The sequence below is a fragment of the Artemia sp. Qi Xiang Cuo genome, chromosome 6, assembly GCF_049724085.1.
Source record: "Artemia sp. Qi Xiang Cuo chromosome 6, ASM4972408v1, whole genome shotgun sequence".
Taxonomy (NCBI): domain Eukaryota; kingdom Metazoa; phylum Arthropoda; class Branchiopoda; order Anostraca; family Artemiidae; genus Artemia; species Artemia sp. Qi Xiang Cuo.
This window is the reverse complement of record NC_142799.1, coordinates 321,863-338,271: the sequence shown is the minus strand read 5'-3', so window position 1 is coordinate 338,271 and position 16,409 is coordinate 321,863. Positions and strand designations below refer to the sequence as shown.

Sequence of the window (16,409 nt, the reverse complement as noted above, 5' to 3'; positions counted from 1 at the left end):
AAAAAGCTGAATATTTCGACCCTGCGTCTGAGGGGTTTCTTCAACAGCAACAAAGTAAACATGAGAAACCAGTTGATTAGTCAATGTAAGCGAAATTCTATTAAAAAAAAGAAAAAAAAGAAGAGAAAAATGTAACAAAAGCAAATGACTGGTTGTAACTTATTATGCACCATGTTTAGATGTTTCCAAAAGTATATTTCGTTATAAAATACAAACCTAGCCTTCGATTTTTTTTTTTTAGGTACCAGATAAAAGAAAGATATATATATATATATATATATATATATATATATATATATATATATATATATATATATATATATATATATATAGGCCTGTTACAACTACCACTACTAACAACTCATTCTAATATTGAGCCACCTGAGGCTAACACAGCTGTGCACAATCCATCTCCTTTACTCTTTACTCCCTCGCATCAAGTTCCAATTTTCTAAAGATACTTTCTTAAATGATGTCATATATGGAATAAATAAGATTGTTGAGTTTCCAACGCAACAGTTATTTATATAATTTAATGTCTGTTGAAAGGCCCAAAAAACGAAAATTTGCTGTTGCAGATACTATAAACGATGATTTTTTGGAACCAATACCTGAACAATCAAACGTGAAAAGTTGTGAAATTTGACAACCTGGACCATCAATTGCGACAACACCAATACGGAAAGCTAAAGCAAAGGCCATTGCTAAGTTGCTACTACTAACAACTCATTCCAATATTGAGCCACCTGAGGTTAACACAGCTGTGCATAATCCATCTCCTTTACTCTTTACTCCCTCGCATCAAGTTCCAATTTTCTTAAAATTCTTTCTTGTTATCTTTTTAAACCCCATTTAGTGACAGCCTTCTTTTTGTTTAACCTGATGAGAAGCTATGTATACTATCTTTATAAGTGAGCAATAATTATATATATATACATGTTTATATATATATATATATATATATATATATATATATATATATATATATATATATATATATATATATATATATATATATATATATATATATATATATATATATATATATATATGTGTGTGTGTGTGTATGTGTATGTATGTGTATGTATGTATGCATGTTCCCCAAAACGGCTCCATGTTTTTCGGGAAAATTGGTATCTTGGGATATTCTCGTATAAAAAACGGTCTAGATAGGTCACTACTACTACTACTACTAACAACTCACTACAGAACCAAGCCGCCTGAAGTCAATACAACTACATACACTCCTCTTCCATCTCAACCTTCACAAAGCCTCCCGTTTTACACCCGCTCAGGAAGTTCTTATTTTCTTTAATTCTTTCTTTATGACGTGTTCGCACCCCAAACGGGGATGACCTGCTTTCCGTTTAGCCCTAGATGGTGGGCCGATAAGAAAAATCTTCGGCAATCTGTCATCCTTCATCCGCACAACGTGCCCTAGCCACCTCAACCTTTCTTTCATTATAGCCCTAGAGAGCAGTATTGAACCGCATTTTTCGTATAGCCTATTGTTTGAAATACGGTCAGTCAGCCGGGTACCCAGAACAATCCTTAAGCAATTTCTCTGGAGAACATCTAGCAAATCTTCATCCGATTTTCGGAGCGTCCATGCTTCAGAGCCATATTTGACCACTGTCATCACTGTAGCTTCTAATTTCTAAGCTTGGTTTGCAGACTTATCTTCCTATTCATCCAAACTTTTTTTAACTGTGAAAAAACAACCTGAGCCTTGGCTATTCTAATTTTAACATCTTCACTGCTCCCACCGTCTTTACTAACAATACTACCAAGGTAAGTGAAGCTGCCCACCTGATCAATCTTTTCATTACCCAACGTCATTTTTTCATCTTCCCTTATTCCTAGCCTTAGTGACTTAGTCTTCCCAACATTAATTTTCAAACCAATTCTAGCACCCTGAACTCGCAAAACCTCTAAAACTTCATTCATTTTGCTCACAATTTCATCTAGGATTCATTAGCATAATCCAAGTCCAGGAGACTTTTTCCTCCCCATTTGATTCCGTGGTCTCCCATTGCCTTTCCTGTGGTCCTTAAAACAAAGTCCATCAAAATAATCCATATAAAGGGGTATAGAACACAACCCTGCTTAACTCCTGATTTAATACAAAACCAGCTGCTAACATCATTTCCTACCTTAACCGCACCAGTGTTATTCGCGTACATAGCACTAATCACTTTAATGTATTTGTCTGGTACAACATACAAGAATAAAACCTTTACTAATGCTCTTCTATCAACATAATCGAACGCTTGCTCATAATCGATAAAACTGAGGACCAAAGGTCTTTGAAACCTCATGGACTTCTCAATTATTAGCCTAAGAGTGAAAAATTGGTCGACGCATCCTCTACCTTTTCTAAAACCGCACTGTTCTTCTCTTAAAACTTTGTCTACGGCATCTCTCAGTCTAAAAAGTATCATATTACTAAGTAAATTTGCTACCTACAGAGACCAGACTAATGCCTCGATAATTACCACACTCACTTTTATCACCTTTCTTTTAAAGTGGCTTAATTAATGTTTTCCTAAAATCGTTAGGTACTTCCTCTTTTTCAAAAATCATATTCATAATCTTCAGTAACTTATTTCTGACCTCAGAGCCACCATATTTTAGAAACTCATTTACCACCCTATCAGCACCTGGAGCCTAATTATTATTTAATCCTTTTAGTACTGTCGCTAATTCCTCCTCACAAAACAAATCTTCCTTCACATCCAAGGTATCACAAACTTTTTCATTTTCCTCTATATTTTTTCCTGTAACTCTATCTCGGTTAAGCAAGTTCTCAAAATGTTCGGCCCATCTCGCTATAGTTTTTTCCTTATCGCTAATTGCGACCCCGTTCCTATCTTTAATAACTGGGACAAGTCCGCATTGACTACTCCCTCTCAATTTATTAACATGCCAGTACAATATTTTACTATTATACCGTCTAGCTGCATCTTCCAGATCCTCGGCAATTTCATCCATGGCCTCCACTTCACACCTCCTTAGTTCATATTTTAATGCTTTCTCCACTTTCTTTACATTTCTTTTGTCATCACTCAGATAATTCTTGTACAAGTCCTTCCTCCTTTCTATTAAACATAAAGCTTTTTTACTAATATTCTTAGCTGGAGTTCTAGCTTTCTTCCCTAATACACCAACTTCACAAATTATTTTTCTAAAATTATTCAAACCATCTTCCACATTATCAACTTTTAAACTCTCAAGTTTAAGATTCAACTGTTCATGGAAAGTTTCTCTCAAATTCTCATCCTGGAGTCTACCAACATCATAACTTCCTGGGAGGTAGTTACCCTTCCGATATTTCAGCTTTAAATTAACCCTAGACACTACTAAATGGTGGTTTTTACTTTTAACATCAATAACGGCACTCCTATATACCTTAGTATCTTGTATTGATCCTGCCAGTCTTCGGTTTACTATAACATAATCAATAAGGTTTGCTGTCTTACCATCACGTGAATAGGATGTTAACTTATGAGCCATTTTATGACCAAACACCGTATTGGTTATAACTAGATTGTTATACCTACAAAATTGCAAAAGTCTGTATCCATTACTGTTTTCTTTTCCTACACCAAATTTACCCAAGCTGGGATACCATCTATCCCTATTTCTACCAACCTGGGCGTTAAAATCTCCCAGTAATAACATTATATTTCTACCCGGGACCTTGTCTATTTACTCCTGTGACTGTAAGTAAAATTCATCTGAGTCACTAGTATCTCCGTCAGTCGGTTCTACAGGGATACTACTATAACTGATACCCTGAACTTTCTAGTCATAAAATAAGCAATTAGTATTCTTTTATTAATACCTTCCCAGCCTAAACAAGACTAGCAGCTTCCTTATCCATCATGAGCCCTACTCCCTGTTTATGTACTCAATCCTTCCTGTCTGAGTAAAAAAATTCTATATCGCCTAATTTCATGCTTCCTACCCCTGAGATATGAGTTTCTGAAACTCCTAATAATTCCAGTTCGAATTGTCTCAATTCGTCAGTCAAAATGTCGAAACGATAGTCATTTTTTAATGTCGTAACATTCCAAGTTCCAAATTTCATGTTCTTTAAATCGTTGAAATTATTTTGGCCTCAGGAAAAGCAATGATCCCGGATACCAATGCAGGACGGGGATCACATATCTTCTCAAGTCTACACCGAAGTGCTTAAGCCGGCTTAGAACCGGACAGTAAGAAGTCCCTGGGACCTCCATGAATGGAGGTTTTCTGCAAACCTGGGCCCATCTTGGTCACAACATGGTTTTCAGCACTTGGCGATGCTCTTCTATCAACAAGAGTCGAAATCCTGCAGAGACAGTCTCAAGCCTATTACCTCCGACTCATTATATATTCATGCCTACAAATATTATGCTACTACGGGGAGGCAACCCATAATAGATAAATTAGCTAGGAAGAGGTTCTTCAGCCCAAAGACACCCATAAAGACATACCAAGCCCAGAAGAATTGTCCATTAGTCAGAATCCCGTGCGAATGCTGTGTCGTTTACTAGGCTATACTTTCCTCGAGGGTCACCACTCCTCAATTGGGAATAGAGTTGACCACAAGGTCCCCAGTCTTGCAGGTACCCCAAAAAGGTCGAGGCAGCCCTTTGCAGAGGCCGTTGTCCATAGATCTGGATCTTACGCCATGCCACAGTTGTCCTCCTACAGGGGATCCTCCCGCGATGGTGTTCTGCATCACCATGCAACTCAACCCATTACTGAGAGAAGGTTTGCAACTCATGGGACTTTTTTGGGCCCTTTTGAGTGTACATTTGAGGGGCCTTCTTCTTCCTCCGCCTGTATTTATGACCCCTGCCCCTGGCGAGGGTGCCCCAGTTTCTATTATGGACCCCCAGGGACAAGGTCCCCCCCTTGGTCCGTGCCTCCTATGGAGGTACCCTACATATCTGTTGAGCGTTCCCCTATCGCCACCTGGGGACACGCTGAATGGCCTAGGGGAGGCCAGAAAAAATACGCCCAACGTGGGGCTCGAACCAACGACCCTCACACGACCAGGTCACAAGCCTGAGAAAATGCGTTAAGAGCCTTAATTTTGGTTTTTGCAAAAGACGTCATGTACTATGTTAGTACATCGTATAAGTATTTCTTTTGACATCTTATAAGCATTTTCTTATATGATGTCATACATAGCATAAATAAGATTGTTTAGTTTCCAACGCAACAGTTATTAATATAATGTAATGTCTGTTGAAAGGCCCAAAAAACGAAAATATGCTGTTGCAGTTACTATAAATGATGATTCTTTGGAACCAAAACCTGAACTATCAAACGTGATAAGATGTGAAATTTGACAACCTGGACCATCAATTGCGACAACACCAATACGGACAGCTAAAGCAAAGGCCATTGCTAAGTTGTCTGAAGTAATCAAAATCCAACGTTTCAAAAATGAAAATAAAAAGCAAAGACACGGGCTGTTAGAAGGTATGTGAAAATGACAATTAGAACGTGTTAAAAATGAAAATGAAGAGCAATGACACACGTGGTTAGAAAATATACGGCACCGAGCAAGTGAGCTAGTCAAAAATGAAAATTAAGAGCAAAGACAAACACAGTTAGAAGAAAAGCGGTTGCGTGTCAAAAATATAAATGAAGAGCAGACACACGCAGTTAGAAGATTTGCGACATTGAGCATGTGAGCAAGTCAAAAATGAAGGACAAAGACACGCGAATAGAAGACATGCGACATTTAACATGTGAGCCATGAGCGGATCAACTAAAATCAACATGGGCAGCGAGAATCAAAACGTGTCAGAATTGTAAATGATAGCGATAATGAGTAGTATAACGTTAATTATTCCTGGGTTAAGACATATCTCCAGCGGTGACACCCGTATTTGGGCATTAAATCTTACTAATACTCCACCCTCAAGATCATTCAGGCCATTTGAATGGCTATGCAACACAGAAGTAAGATCGTACTTAGATTTGGGTCATTGACCTACATACAGACAGGTACCAGCCGCATCTCATTTGCATAATATTCCTGTCAGGACGCAATTAGAAAATATTTGATCTCCATTGAATAAAAGCAATGTTCAGTTATTAAGTTAGTAAGCAAGTAAGTTTATTTGTAACCCGCTGTATAAAATCAATGCGGAGTAAAAAAGAAAACAAAATAATATAATCCATACGGAAATAATAAGAAAAACACAACATAAATAACCTGACAATATCCATAGAATCACTAATCTGGAAAAAAATAAGTGAGGGGGTCACGGGCACATATCTTTCTTGGCGTATTGGTCCTCAGATCTTCAGTGATGTTGTCAAGCAGGACTAGAGGGTCGATAAGTCCAAAATGATAAATAATGTTGTGATTTCTGTACCACCTTGGTAAATATAGCAGGAATTTACAATATTTAAAATAGCCTGTCCTTAGCTGAAGACGGTCTTTTTTTCGCATTAGAGGCTGCAAACCGGAAAGAAAAAGATTTTTAGGAGAACGACAACTATGGTAAAGTTTACATAAGCCTCGTCGATTGTACCTCCCTCTATTAGGCGAGATTTTACCATATGAGAAGCGAATACACTGCAGAGCACTAGCAACCAGAGACGAGCATTTAGCCGATAGTGTATCAGAAAAGTAATCCCAAGTCATTCCAACTTTGAGACACACTTGAGTAGTATTGTACCCAAGTGTAAAGGAGGAGCAGGGTTAGAAATATTAAAAAAAAGAAACTCGCATTTTGAAACATTTACAGAAATTCCAATAATACTCAAAGCAGTAATCAGAACAATTAGATTCTTTGTGAGGCAGGACCTAGTATGACTGACTAGCAGAACATCATCAGCATGGGCAATTTGACTAACAGCAGTATTTTTTAAAAATACATAAGGAGACAACATTCGCAACAGTCCGCAAGCACGGTTTTAAAAATATATGGAGACAGCACACCACCTTGCCTGACTTCCTTCTTTACTGAGATAGGCTCGGATATATCATACATCCATTTTAACCAAACCAACGAATTGGAATACCAACATTGAAGTATTTTTACGATGGAAGAATTAACTCATGCTTTAACTAAGCAATGAAGCGCTTGCGAATGTGCAACGTTGTCAAAAGCCCCCGAGATATCAACTGAGCAAAAATATAGTTGCCTTTTTTGCATTTTTGCCGAGACTAGCAACTGACCAAGTTTATGATGGGCATGAGAACAACCAAAACCGGCTCTGAACCCAACTTTATAATCAGAAAAATCACATTTAGTCAAAATTTCAGGCTATACGACTTACTCGAAAAACTTTCTCATGAAGCAGGACACTGTAATTGGTCGATAACTGGAACACTGGAGAAGTGATTGTAACACAGACTATCCATATCAGGAGCACTTGATTTCTTAACCCTTTTTAAAGCCCGATAGATATCACCACTATATAATTGACAATATATGAACTTGCTCACGAACTTGAGGAATAGTATTATGCAATAAGGAAGAAAACATGGACTGGATAGAATGATTAAATGTAGAAAAAACACGAGTAAAATGAGCAACAAAATTACTGATTTTGATAATCGAAACGGTAGCAGGCTCAAACTTGCTGCTATTTTTACATTGGACCAAGGCTTTAGATCCGAGGGGCCATCCAAATCAGTCAGGCGGGCTTGACACAAAGAAGATCTAAACTGACGTTTCGAATTTTGCTTAATTTAAATACTTCGCCAGACTTGGGCCGATTACAAACAATCCAAAGGCGAAGCCAAAACTTCGCGCGTTGTGTAGCTTTTTCACTTCTGGGCACACATTCCACAACGGTTTTCTGGTGCCAAATCTGACACGTTCAACAGGAACTGAAGCTGAAGCAGCTGACTTCAAACAATGCACGAGCTGGTAATAGCAACAATTTAAATCAATCTTAGCTGACGGTGACCTTACGGAGGTTTGTAAAAGGTGAAAAGGCACTTTCAGGCTTGACAATAACGAGCAAAGAACATACAAATAAACTTCAGAACTCACTCGTTTCCAATTTGGCTTATCAAAACATTTATTATGGTAAGAGCAACTGTCATAAGCCAGTAGAGCAGGCGACTCAATTTCACAAGTTAAAGGCAAGTGATCATCATCAATTTTATCATCTAAAACAATGACAGGAGGAATCACGAGTGATCCATTTGAAACTATAATATGATCAAGGTTTGATCTAGCACCATCACGGTTATGACTGTAGGTAAAATGCTTATCTTTATTGACTAACTGATATTCACTAGGCGAAGCATCAAATATAGGTATCTTCTTTCAGATTGGGACAGACGATTGGCATCAATATCACCAGCCACAATCCAATTTAATCTCTGATTGGTCACTCTTAGCAGAAGTGTCTTGAGTCGCTTGTAAGAACCCACGATGAGTCGCTTGTAAGAACCCACGAAGACAGATAGGGAAGAAATGTTCTTGCGATTGCATGGCATATAGACATTGATTAGGACCCTATTGCCGCACTTAATTGCCAGTAAATTATGATCAGAAGAAATAAGCTCAGGCTTCTGAGCGAGGCGAACTGAAGTTGCAAGGCCCCCATGGAGTCGACCTTGCGTTTTTGTAGCTTCACGTACAAACGTGTGGTGGGTGGGTGACCGTTTAAGAGTATCTATATTGGCTTTAGTTAAAAAATGTTCCTGTAGGAAAACTGTGTCATAATCAAGAAGCTCATCAAGAAGAAGATCTTTATCTCTGGTTCCGTTAATATTAAGTGAAACAAAGCGAAATCTGTTGCCTCTAGCAATCATTTTTTATCCTTATTCAAAGCTTTTTATAAACACTGGGCATCTGAGACTATAAGAAACATGATTTCCCCCGCAGTTGGCGCAATTCGGGCTTTTAGTGCAAAGATTATCCCGTCTGTTACAATGTCCAGCAGCGCACAGTGAACACTTTTGATTAATCGATGGGAATGGACAATTACCGACAATGTGGTTCGGGGATTGACAACGGTAACATCTAGGAGGTAATTTTTGGAAAGGTGTAATTTTAAAAAGCTCGTATCCCAAACACAAACCCTCATTTATAGCTTTATTTAAGGCAGCATCGTCTCGAAATTCAAACGGATGGATCTGGAACTTCCAATTTTAGTTGCTTAAACAAGACCGGGAATCATACTAATAAGCTCTGATTTTTGCACAACAGCAGGCATGTTACTCACAATACCAAGCACATTTTGATTAAGGACATGCGTGGATACATTTAGCTGACTAGTTGCAGCAGCGGCGAGAGAGCCGACTGAGGTTTTATCTCGGTTATGACCGAGATAAAGCCATGACAATTATATGAATAAATGTTTTATCTTTTGAAAATATTGTTTAATATTGAGGTATGCATAAAGTTGAAGATAATAAAGTCGTATATATTTTAGGCAATGATACGACAGCCCTTGCTCATCCATGTCCCAACCTCCCAGGGCCTCAATGCCCCCTCCAACTTATTGTCCCCCTTTTTTGTACTTATTTTTCTAAGCTTATTTTATTTTATTTTTCGAACTTCAATTTTTTATATATTTTTTTATGTCTTAAAATGACATAAAATAGACTTGGAACTTACCAATTAACTGAGTTTGTTCCATGGAAATTTACTTTATTAATTTTTTGATACCCAGTCACCAATTAAATGACTTGAAATTTCTCAAGTAGCTGAGTTTGTTGTAGTCAATAGTTCTATTATGATTTTTTTTGTACCCTGTGAGCAACTACAACACTCGGAGTTTATCAACTCCCATAGTTTATTGTAGTTAAAAGTGCTTTTATTAGATTGTTGATGCTCAGTCAACAACTATGACATTCGCAATTTATCTGATAGCTGAGTTTGTTCCATGCAAAAGTGTTTATCTTTTAATTCTTTTAATAATCTGTGGCCAATTAAGGCTTTATTATATCATTTGTCATATCATTTGGGCTGTCGTATCATCGTTTAAAATATATACGACTTTATTAATTTCGACCTTATGTTTAAACCAATACTAAGCAATACTCTTCAAAAGGCTTTATGGTTTCATTTCCCCTATAGGGCTGTCGTATCATCGCTTAAAATATATACGAACTTATTAATTTTGACTTTATGAAACCCCAATGCTGAACAATACTTTTCAAAAAGGGTTATTGTATGATTTTCCTCATAGGGCTGTCGTATCATCGTTTAAAATATATACGACTTTATTAATTTGAAGTTTATGTGTATCCCAGTACTTTAACAAAAATTTGAAGTCCAAAAAATTTTAAGTTCAAAAGCTTAAAAAGCAAAAATAGAAGTGTTACTCCAAAAATTATTTTTCTAATCACGACTAACATATCTATATCATCTTAATTTTATATTTTGAAAATATCAAAAGGAAATATTTTGTGTTAAGTATGTCTTATGTCATTTTAAAACATGAAAAAAGTTGAAAAAATTTCTAAGTTAATAAAAGTTGAAAAAAATTAACTTGGGGCTGGGACATGGACGAGCAAGGGCTGTCGTTTCATTGCTTAAAATATTTTACGACTTTATTAACTTCAACTTTATGCATACCTCAATATTGAACAATATTTTCAAAAGATAAAACTTTTATTCAAATAATTGTTATGACTCTAATAGTAAGTATTATAATAACTGAACATTGCTTTTATTCAATGGAGATCGAATATTTACTAAAGCGTCCTGACAGGAATATTATGCAAATGAGATACTGGCTGGTACCGGTCTGAGTGTAGGTCAATGACCCAAATCTAACTATGGTCCTACCTTTGTCTTGCATAGCCATTCAAATGGCCTAAAGGGTCTTGAGGGTGGAGTATTGGCAAGATTTAATGCCCAAATACGGGCATAACCACTTGAGATAGGTCTTAACCCCGGAGTAATTAATGCTATACTACTATAGTGACTGGGTTTGGGATTTTGACATGGATAAGGTCATCAACGCCTACCACACCTTTGTTAAAAAAAAAAAAAGTCGACAATATGTATTTCATAATGACGAAAAATAAGCAGAGGTAAAACGAACCAAACAAATTGAAAATTATAGCGACGATGATTGGGTTTTGGATTTTGGCATGGATAAGGTCATCAATGCACTATACCTTTGAAAATCAAAAATATGGACTAGATACATCGTTGGAAGAAAACGAAGTTTTTGTCCCACCACCTGAACAATTAAAAGAAACAAAGGTTCGGCGATATGTCTTTCATAATGACAAAAGACAAGCCAAGGCAAAAGAAGAAGTTTTGTCCCACCACCTGAACAATTAAAAGAAACAAAGGGGGTCGACAATGCCTTCCATACCTTCGAAAATCAAAAACCTGGACTAGATAAGTCGTTGGAAGAAAAAGAAGTTTTTGTCCCACCACCTGAACAAATAAAAGAAACAGAGGTTCAGCGATATGTCTTTCATAATGACAAAAGACAAGCCGAGGCAAATATTAAAGGTCCAATAAAAAAAAAGAAGTAATTTTACAAAGACACTACTTCTAATTTAAGGTCCATTATGACGTCATGACATCAAGAAAAGGCTCAAATTGTCTGCGTTTAGAAGACAAGCGACAGTGACAACCTATATATAGAAGCTTGTTGGGGCCCAGCTCTCTCTGTCTATATATATATATATATATATATATATATATATATATATATATATATATATATATATATATATATATATATATATATATATATATATATATATATATATATATATATATATATATATATATATATATATACACATATATATATAGAAGCTTGTTGGGGCCCAGCTCTCTCTGTCTATATATATATAATATATATATATATATATATATATATATATATATATATATATATATATATATATATATATATATATATATATATATATATATATATATATATATATATATATATATATTGGGGTATAAATAATCCCATCTCTAAAATAATTAGTGTGTGTACTGCTCTGTCAAATGCATAAAATATATTGTATAAGAAAGACAAAAAACACAACTCCAGGGACTGATCAATGATCCCTGGGACCTAAACGTTAGTCCCTGGAGAACGTCAAGTATTAGTACATCATTGATTTACATCAATATACGTCATATTACAAAAAAAAATCATGTAATACATATTATAAATGGGTTTGAGTGTCTCTAAAGAACAACTTTCTGTTTTGGCTGTGAAGATGCCCAATTTAAAGATATAACAGCAAATAAGATAAGTAATTTAATATACTCACCATACATTATATTTATGGCTATCATATTTAGCTTCTTCATGGTATTTGCCACTAATTCTCAATAAATTATCTGGAGCTGAAGCACTTACACTTTCCTATAAAAGGTATCAAATATTTTCCTAAGCATTTCGAATTACGCCAAACGGCTAGGTTACGTTTTGGTTTTCTAGCTGCCTTGAATATTGCCTCCACGTACCTTGAACTCACAGATGTTGTTGACAGAATCCTCCCCACAATTGATCCGATAATCTTGAAAATTTAGTAGGCCCTCATGCACACCACGCTACTTAGTGCATAGTCCCTTGATTATCAGTTATCAGTGGCACGGAAAAAACGAATTCATCCGATCTATAATGCTTTGCAAAGGCTTAAAACAGGCCTAGACTTTGAACAAAAAACATACTTTTTTGTTTCGGCATTCGATTTTTTTCTTCGCCTTTCTGAGGAGACTCAGGAATTTTAATCAGCTTATCTATGGTTTGATTTCATTCTGAGACAAAAATAGATTCTGTTCTTTTTTGCGTCTATTTGGGGTATAATTTTTAGGGGTCACAAAAAAAGCTAAATGTGAATTAAGCGGAACCAATTTAGTTTTTGTCTTTTTTTTCTTACAAGGATGAAATAAGCTTAAAGCCCCTCCTTAAGTATTTGAATGATGATTTGAGCCGTAAAAACAAAAAAGCCCCTTAATTTTTTTTTTAGTAGAGAAAAAGCAACAAAAAATAAATGAATAACATCCTGGGTTTTCCCCGAACTGGACAGGTGGTGTATACGCTTGTTTAGATTATTTTTCATTCATGAAGAATTTGACTAATTAAAAATGAGTCACTTCAGCTGACCAGATGCGAAACGTAAAACGTTTCATGATCAGCTTTTTTTTTCCCTTCATTTTGTTCTTCGTTCTAACGTGAGAAAGTTTGGCAAACAAAAGGATTGCAATACAATCTGTTGGGCGGAGCCACCCCTATATTCGCAAAAAATCACTTATTTCCGCTGTGTTTTAAATGGCGGTCTTTTAGTGAACCTAATTCATTCTTTTCCGCTGTTGTGGTCGGCCATAAACTATATTTCAAGTTCCTGCAATAAATTCAAATAGTAACGTAGTTTCTCGTACTATAGTAGTAGTTGTGTGCAGAATTAAAGGGTGTTGGGCACCGATGGTTCACAAGTAATAAATCTTACATGGTCAGGTTTGTCAGAAAGGTTTGCACCTCCCTTAGGCTGACGTTATATTATATAATCAGCCAGTCAAATAATTTCTACGCACTCTGTTCCTGCGGTCCAGATGTTGTATGGCAGAGTTGCCAAAAAAAAAGATTCTCATTAAAGTCAGCGAAAAAAAACGACCGTTTACGTTTAATAACTAAGCTAAATTTTTCTGAACTGTAATATGCGCTTTACTTATTTACTTTTCTGGGTATTAGTGCTACATCCCCACTTTTCATAATGAAACACTATAAAATTATCTGAAAACTATATTAAAACATTCCAAAATACTTACCGATAAACTTTATTCCCCACCCTTCCTAATGGTCAAATATATGGCGGCTGGCGTTTACCCCCCCCCCCCCAGAAAATACCCCCGGAAGTACCCCGCGAAAACTCCCCCACCCTGGAAAGTACCCTCTCGAAAAATACCCCCCCCTGCGGAAAAAACACCCTCCCGGAAAATATCCCCCCCCCCCCCGAGGAAAATAAGGCTTCCCAAATTTGAGAATTGTATTTGAATTTTGTTTTTATTTTTCGTAGGGGGAAAGAATTTTGGTACTTGTGTATTACACGCCTCTCACTCAAGTTTGCTCTGTGTAAAACTCGAGAACAAACTGGTTTCTTCCTTACTTTCTTTCATCTTAGCGTGAGACAAGACAAAGACAAGTGACAATAAATGGGAAATACATAATTTAGGCTATATTTGCACGTAATGTATTTGGACAGTTTGAAGTCAGGAAACAATTATTACTTCATAATATGCAGAATAATTGTACCCAACACATTTTGCATGCAGACCCGCTGTACTTTACCCGCCCCCCACCCCCTATAATGTGCAAATATATAGCCAAAATTTGTTTCTAAAGTAACGAAGAAACCGGTTTGTTCTCGAGTTTTACGCGTCGTAAACTCGAGTGATTGGCGTATAATGCTCAAGTATCGGAATTTTTCATGGAAAGAGAGCCGGATTTCCCGGTATTATTTAAAAACGATCAGAAATTAAATAAATAAAAAAAAAAAAGTTTTTTCAACTGAAAGTAAGGAGCAACGTGAAAACTTAAAACGAACAGAAATTATTACGTAGCCCTATATGAATGGAGTTACCCCTTCCACAAGACCTTGCTCTTTACGCTAAAGTTTTGACTTTTTGTCCTAAGTCTTTAAGAACGATTCCTGAAACACATTATACACAGCTTTGTTATTATATAGAAAAAATAATTCTATAAAATTCTATAAATTAATATATAATTAAATCTTTATGTATGAATTAGCAATTAATAAAATCTTTAATTCTATAAAAACTGAAAAAATACTTTTTAAATGTTTTCAATTTTTTTACTTTAATAAATAAAAAATTATCAAAACCTCAAGGAATAAATTTTCTACATTACCTCAACAGGCTATGGCCTAGAGGAAAAGTGTTTCGTAATTTAAAGTGTTTACTTAAAGATAGTATCTTTTTTTGTATAAATTTTTTATATGCTTATTGAATCTTTTTTTTTTTTTTTTTTTTTTTTTTTTTTTTTTTTTTTTTAGTACAATGTAAGTTATATTTGGTCTTGAGAAGGCATGGGGGGGTATCAGCCCTAGAGATGTTAATTTTTGCTCGTTTTGAGTGTGACTCGGCTATTTATTTTAACTTCTGTTCGGTTTAAGTTTCATTTATTTATTGATAGTGGTTTGTGGTAGCTTTAAGCTTGGAAGATTATTTGACTTTATTTCTGCTGATTTTTGGCTAAGTGGAGCTTTTTACTCTTCTTTAAAAAACTTGTTTTGTGGAAAGTTTTTTAAATTAATATATACTATAAGTCATCAGTAAGACTACTAAAATAACATAGTAGTAATGGGTAGACTAATATAGCAATACTGCTATAAGTAACTGTTAAGCACTAACCCCTAAGTAATTGGTAAAAAAAAAAAGGACGTCGTCTATACAGCCAATATAATTGAAGCGTGCTTTTTCTTTTGTATTCCGGAAAACAATTGTCTTACAGTCTTTATTTGCGTAAAGAGCTAAACAATTTGAAATATGTTTTAGATTCGTGTCAGTAAAAAAAAAAATTATGTGGTACGAAAAGCAGGGAAGTACGCAGGGGGGAAACCTTGGGGCCTGGTCTCCTGAAGGTTGGCTCCTGAAATTCAAAATTTTCCAAAATTTCCGAGAACTTCTTATTAAAATTATCAATATTTTTTATTATTAGCCCCTCGTCCCAAAACAATCATGCTTACATGCAGGACGGAAAATATTGAATTATGTGAAAATTAGAGTTATTTAAATTTTGATTTTTTTTAGGTCTCTTGATTCTCCGCCAGCTTTGGTGAATCCGGAAAAGGTTATCTCAAGAAAAGACGCTGAAAAGTTCGAGCTTCACTATCAACCCAATGTGGCCCTTGCTCCGAAACCGGTACGTTATCATTGGCTATGTTACAGCCCTTCAACCCCCTCACGATGAGTTTTCTAGTAAAAATGAGTGTATATATATATATATATATATATATATATATATATATATATATATATATATATATATATATATATATATATATATATATATATATGTATATATTAGGCACGTACGCAGGAATTTGTTTCGGGGGGGACCAAATCCTTCAAACCCATTATTCTGTGAGAAAAATCAGAAAATTAAGGGAAAATGAAAAGAAATCGTGAGATTTCGGGGGGGGGGGGCGGACGCCCCCCTCCTGCGTACGTCCCTGATATATATATATATATATATATATATATATATATATATATATATATATATATATATATATATATATATATTTATATATACTGGATCTGAATTCTATTTAAGTATTTAACATATAGAGAGGGTCCCACAAATAAAATACAATCGGGCCCTGCACCTATTCGATCCGGGTCTGAGTGTTTTTCCAGTATATCGAAAGAGTGAAGGACATGAACTGGGTTTTTGAGCATCTTTGTTTATTTGAGTGCTGTCCT

General features: G+C 35.6%; 1 protein-coding gene across 1 annotated transcript in view; it reads left to right on the top strand.

Moving 5' to 3' along the window:
- Positions 1 to 16,409, top strand: part of LOC148950770 (ski oncogene-like) — a 182,352-nt gene that overhangs the window by 72,196 nt on the left and 93,747 nt on the right. Inside the window, exon 4 of the mRNA XM_089090443.1 lies at positions 15,735 to 15,846. Within this exon, the coding sequence (XP_088946569.1) occupies positions 15,735 to 15,846 (112 nt within the window). The remainder of the gene's footprint in view (positions 1 to 15,734; positions 15,847 to 16,409) is intronic.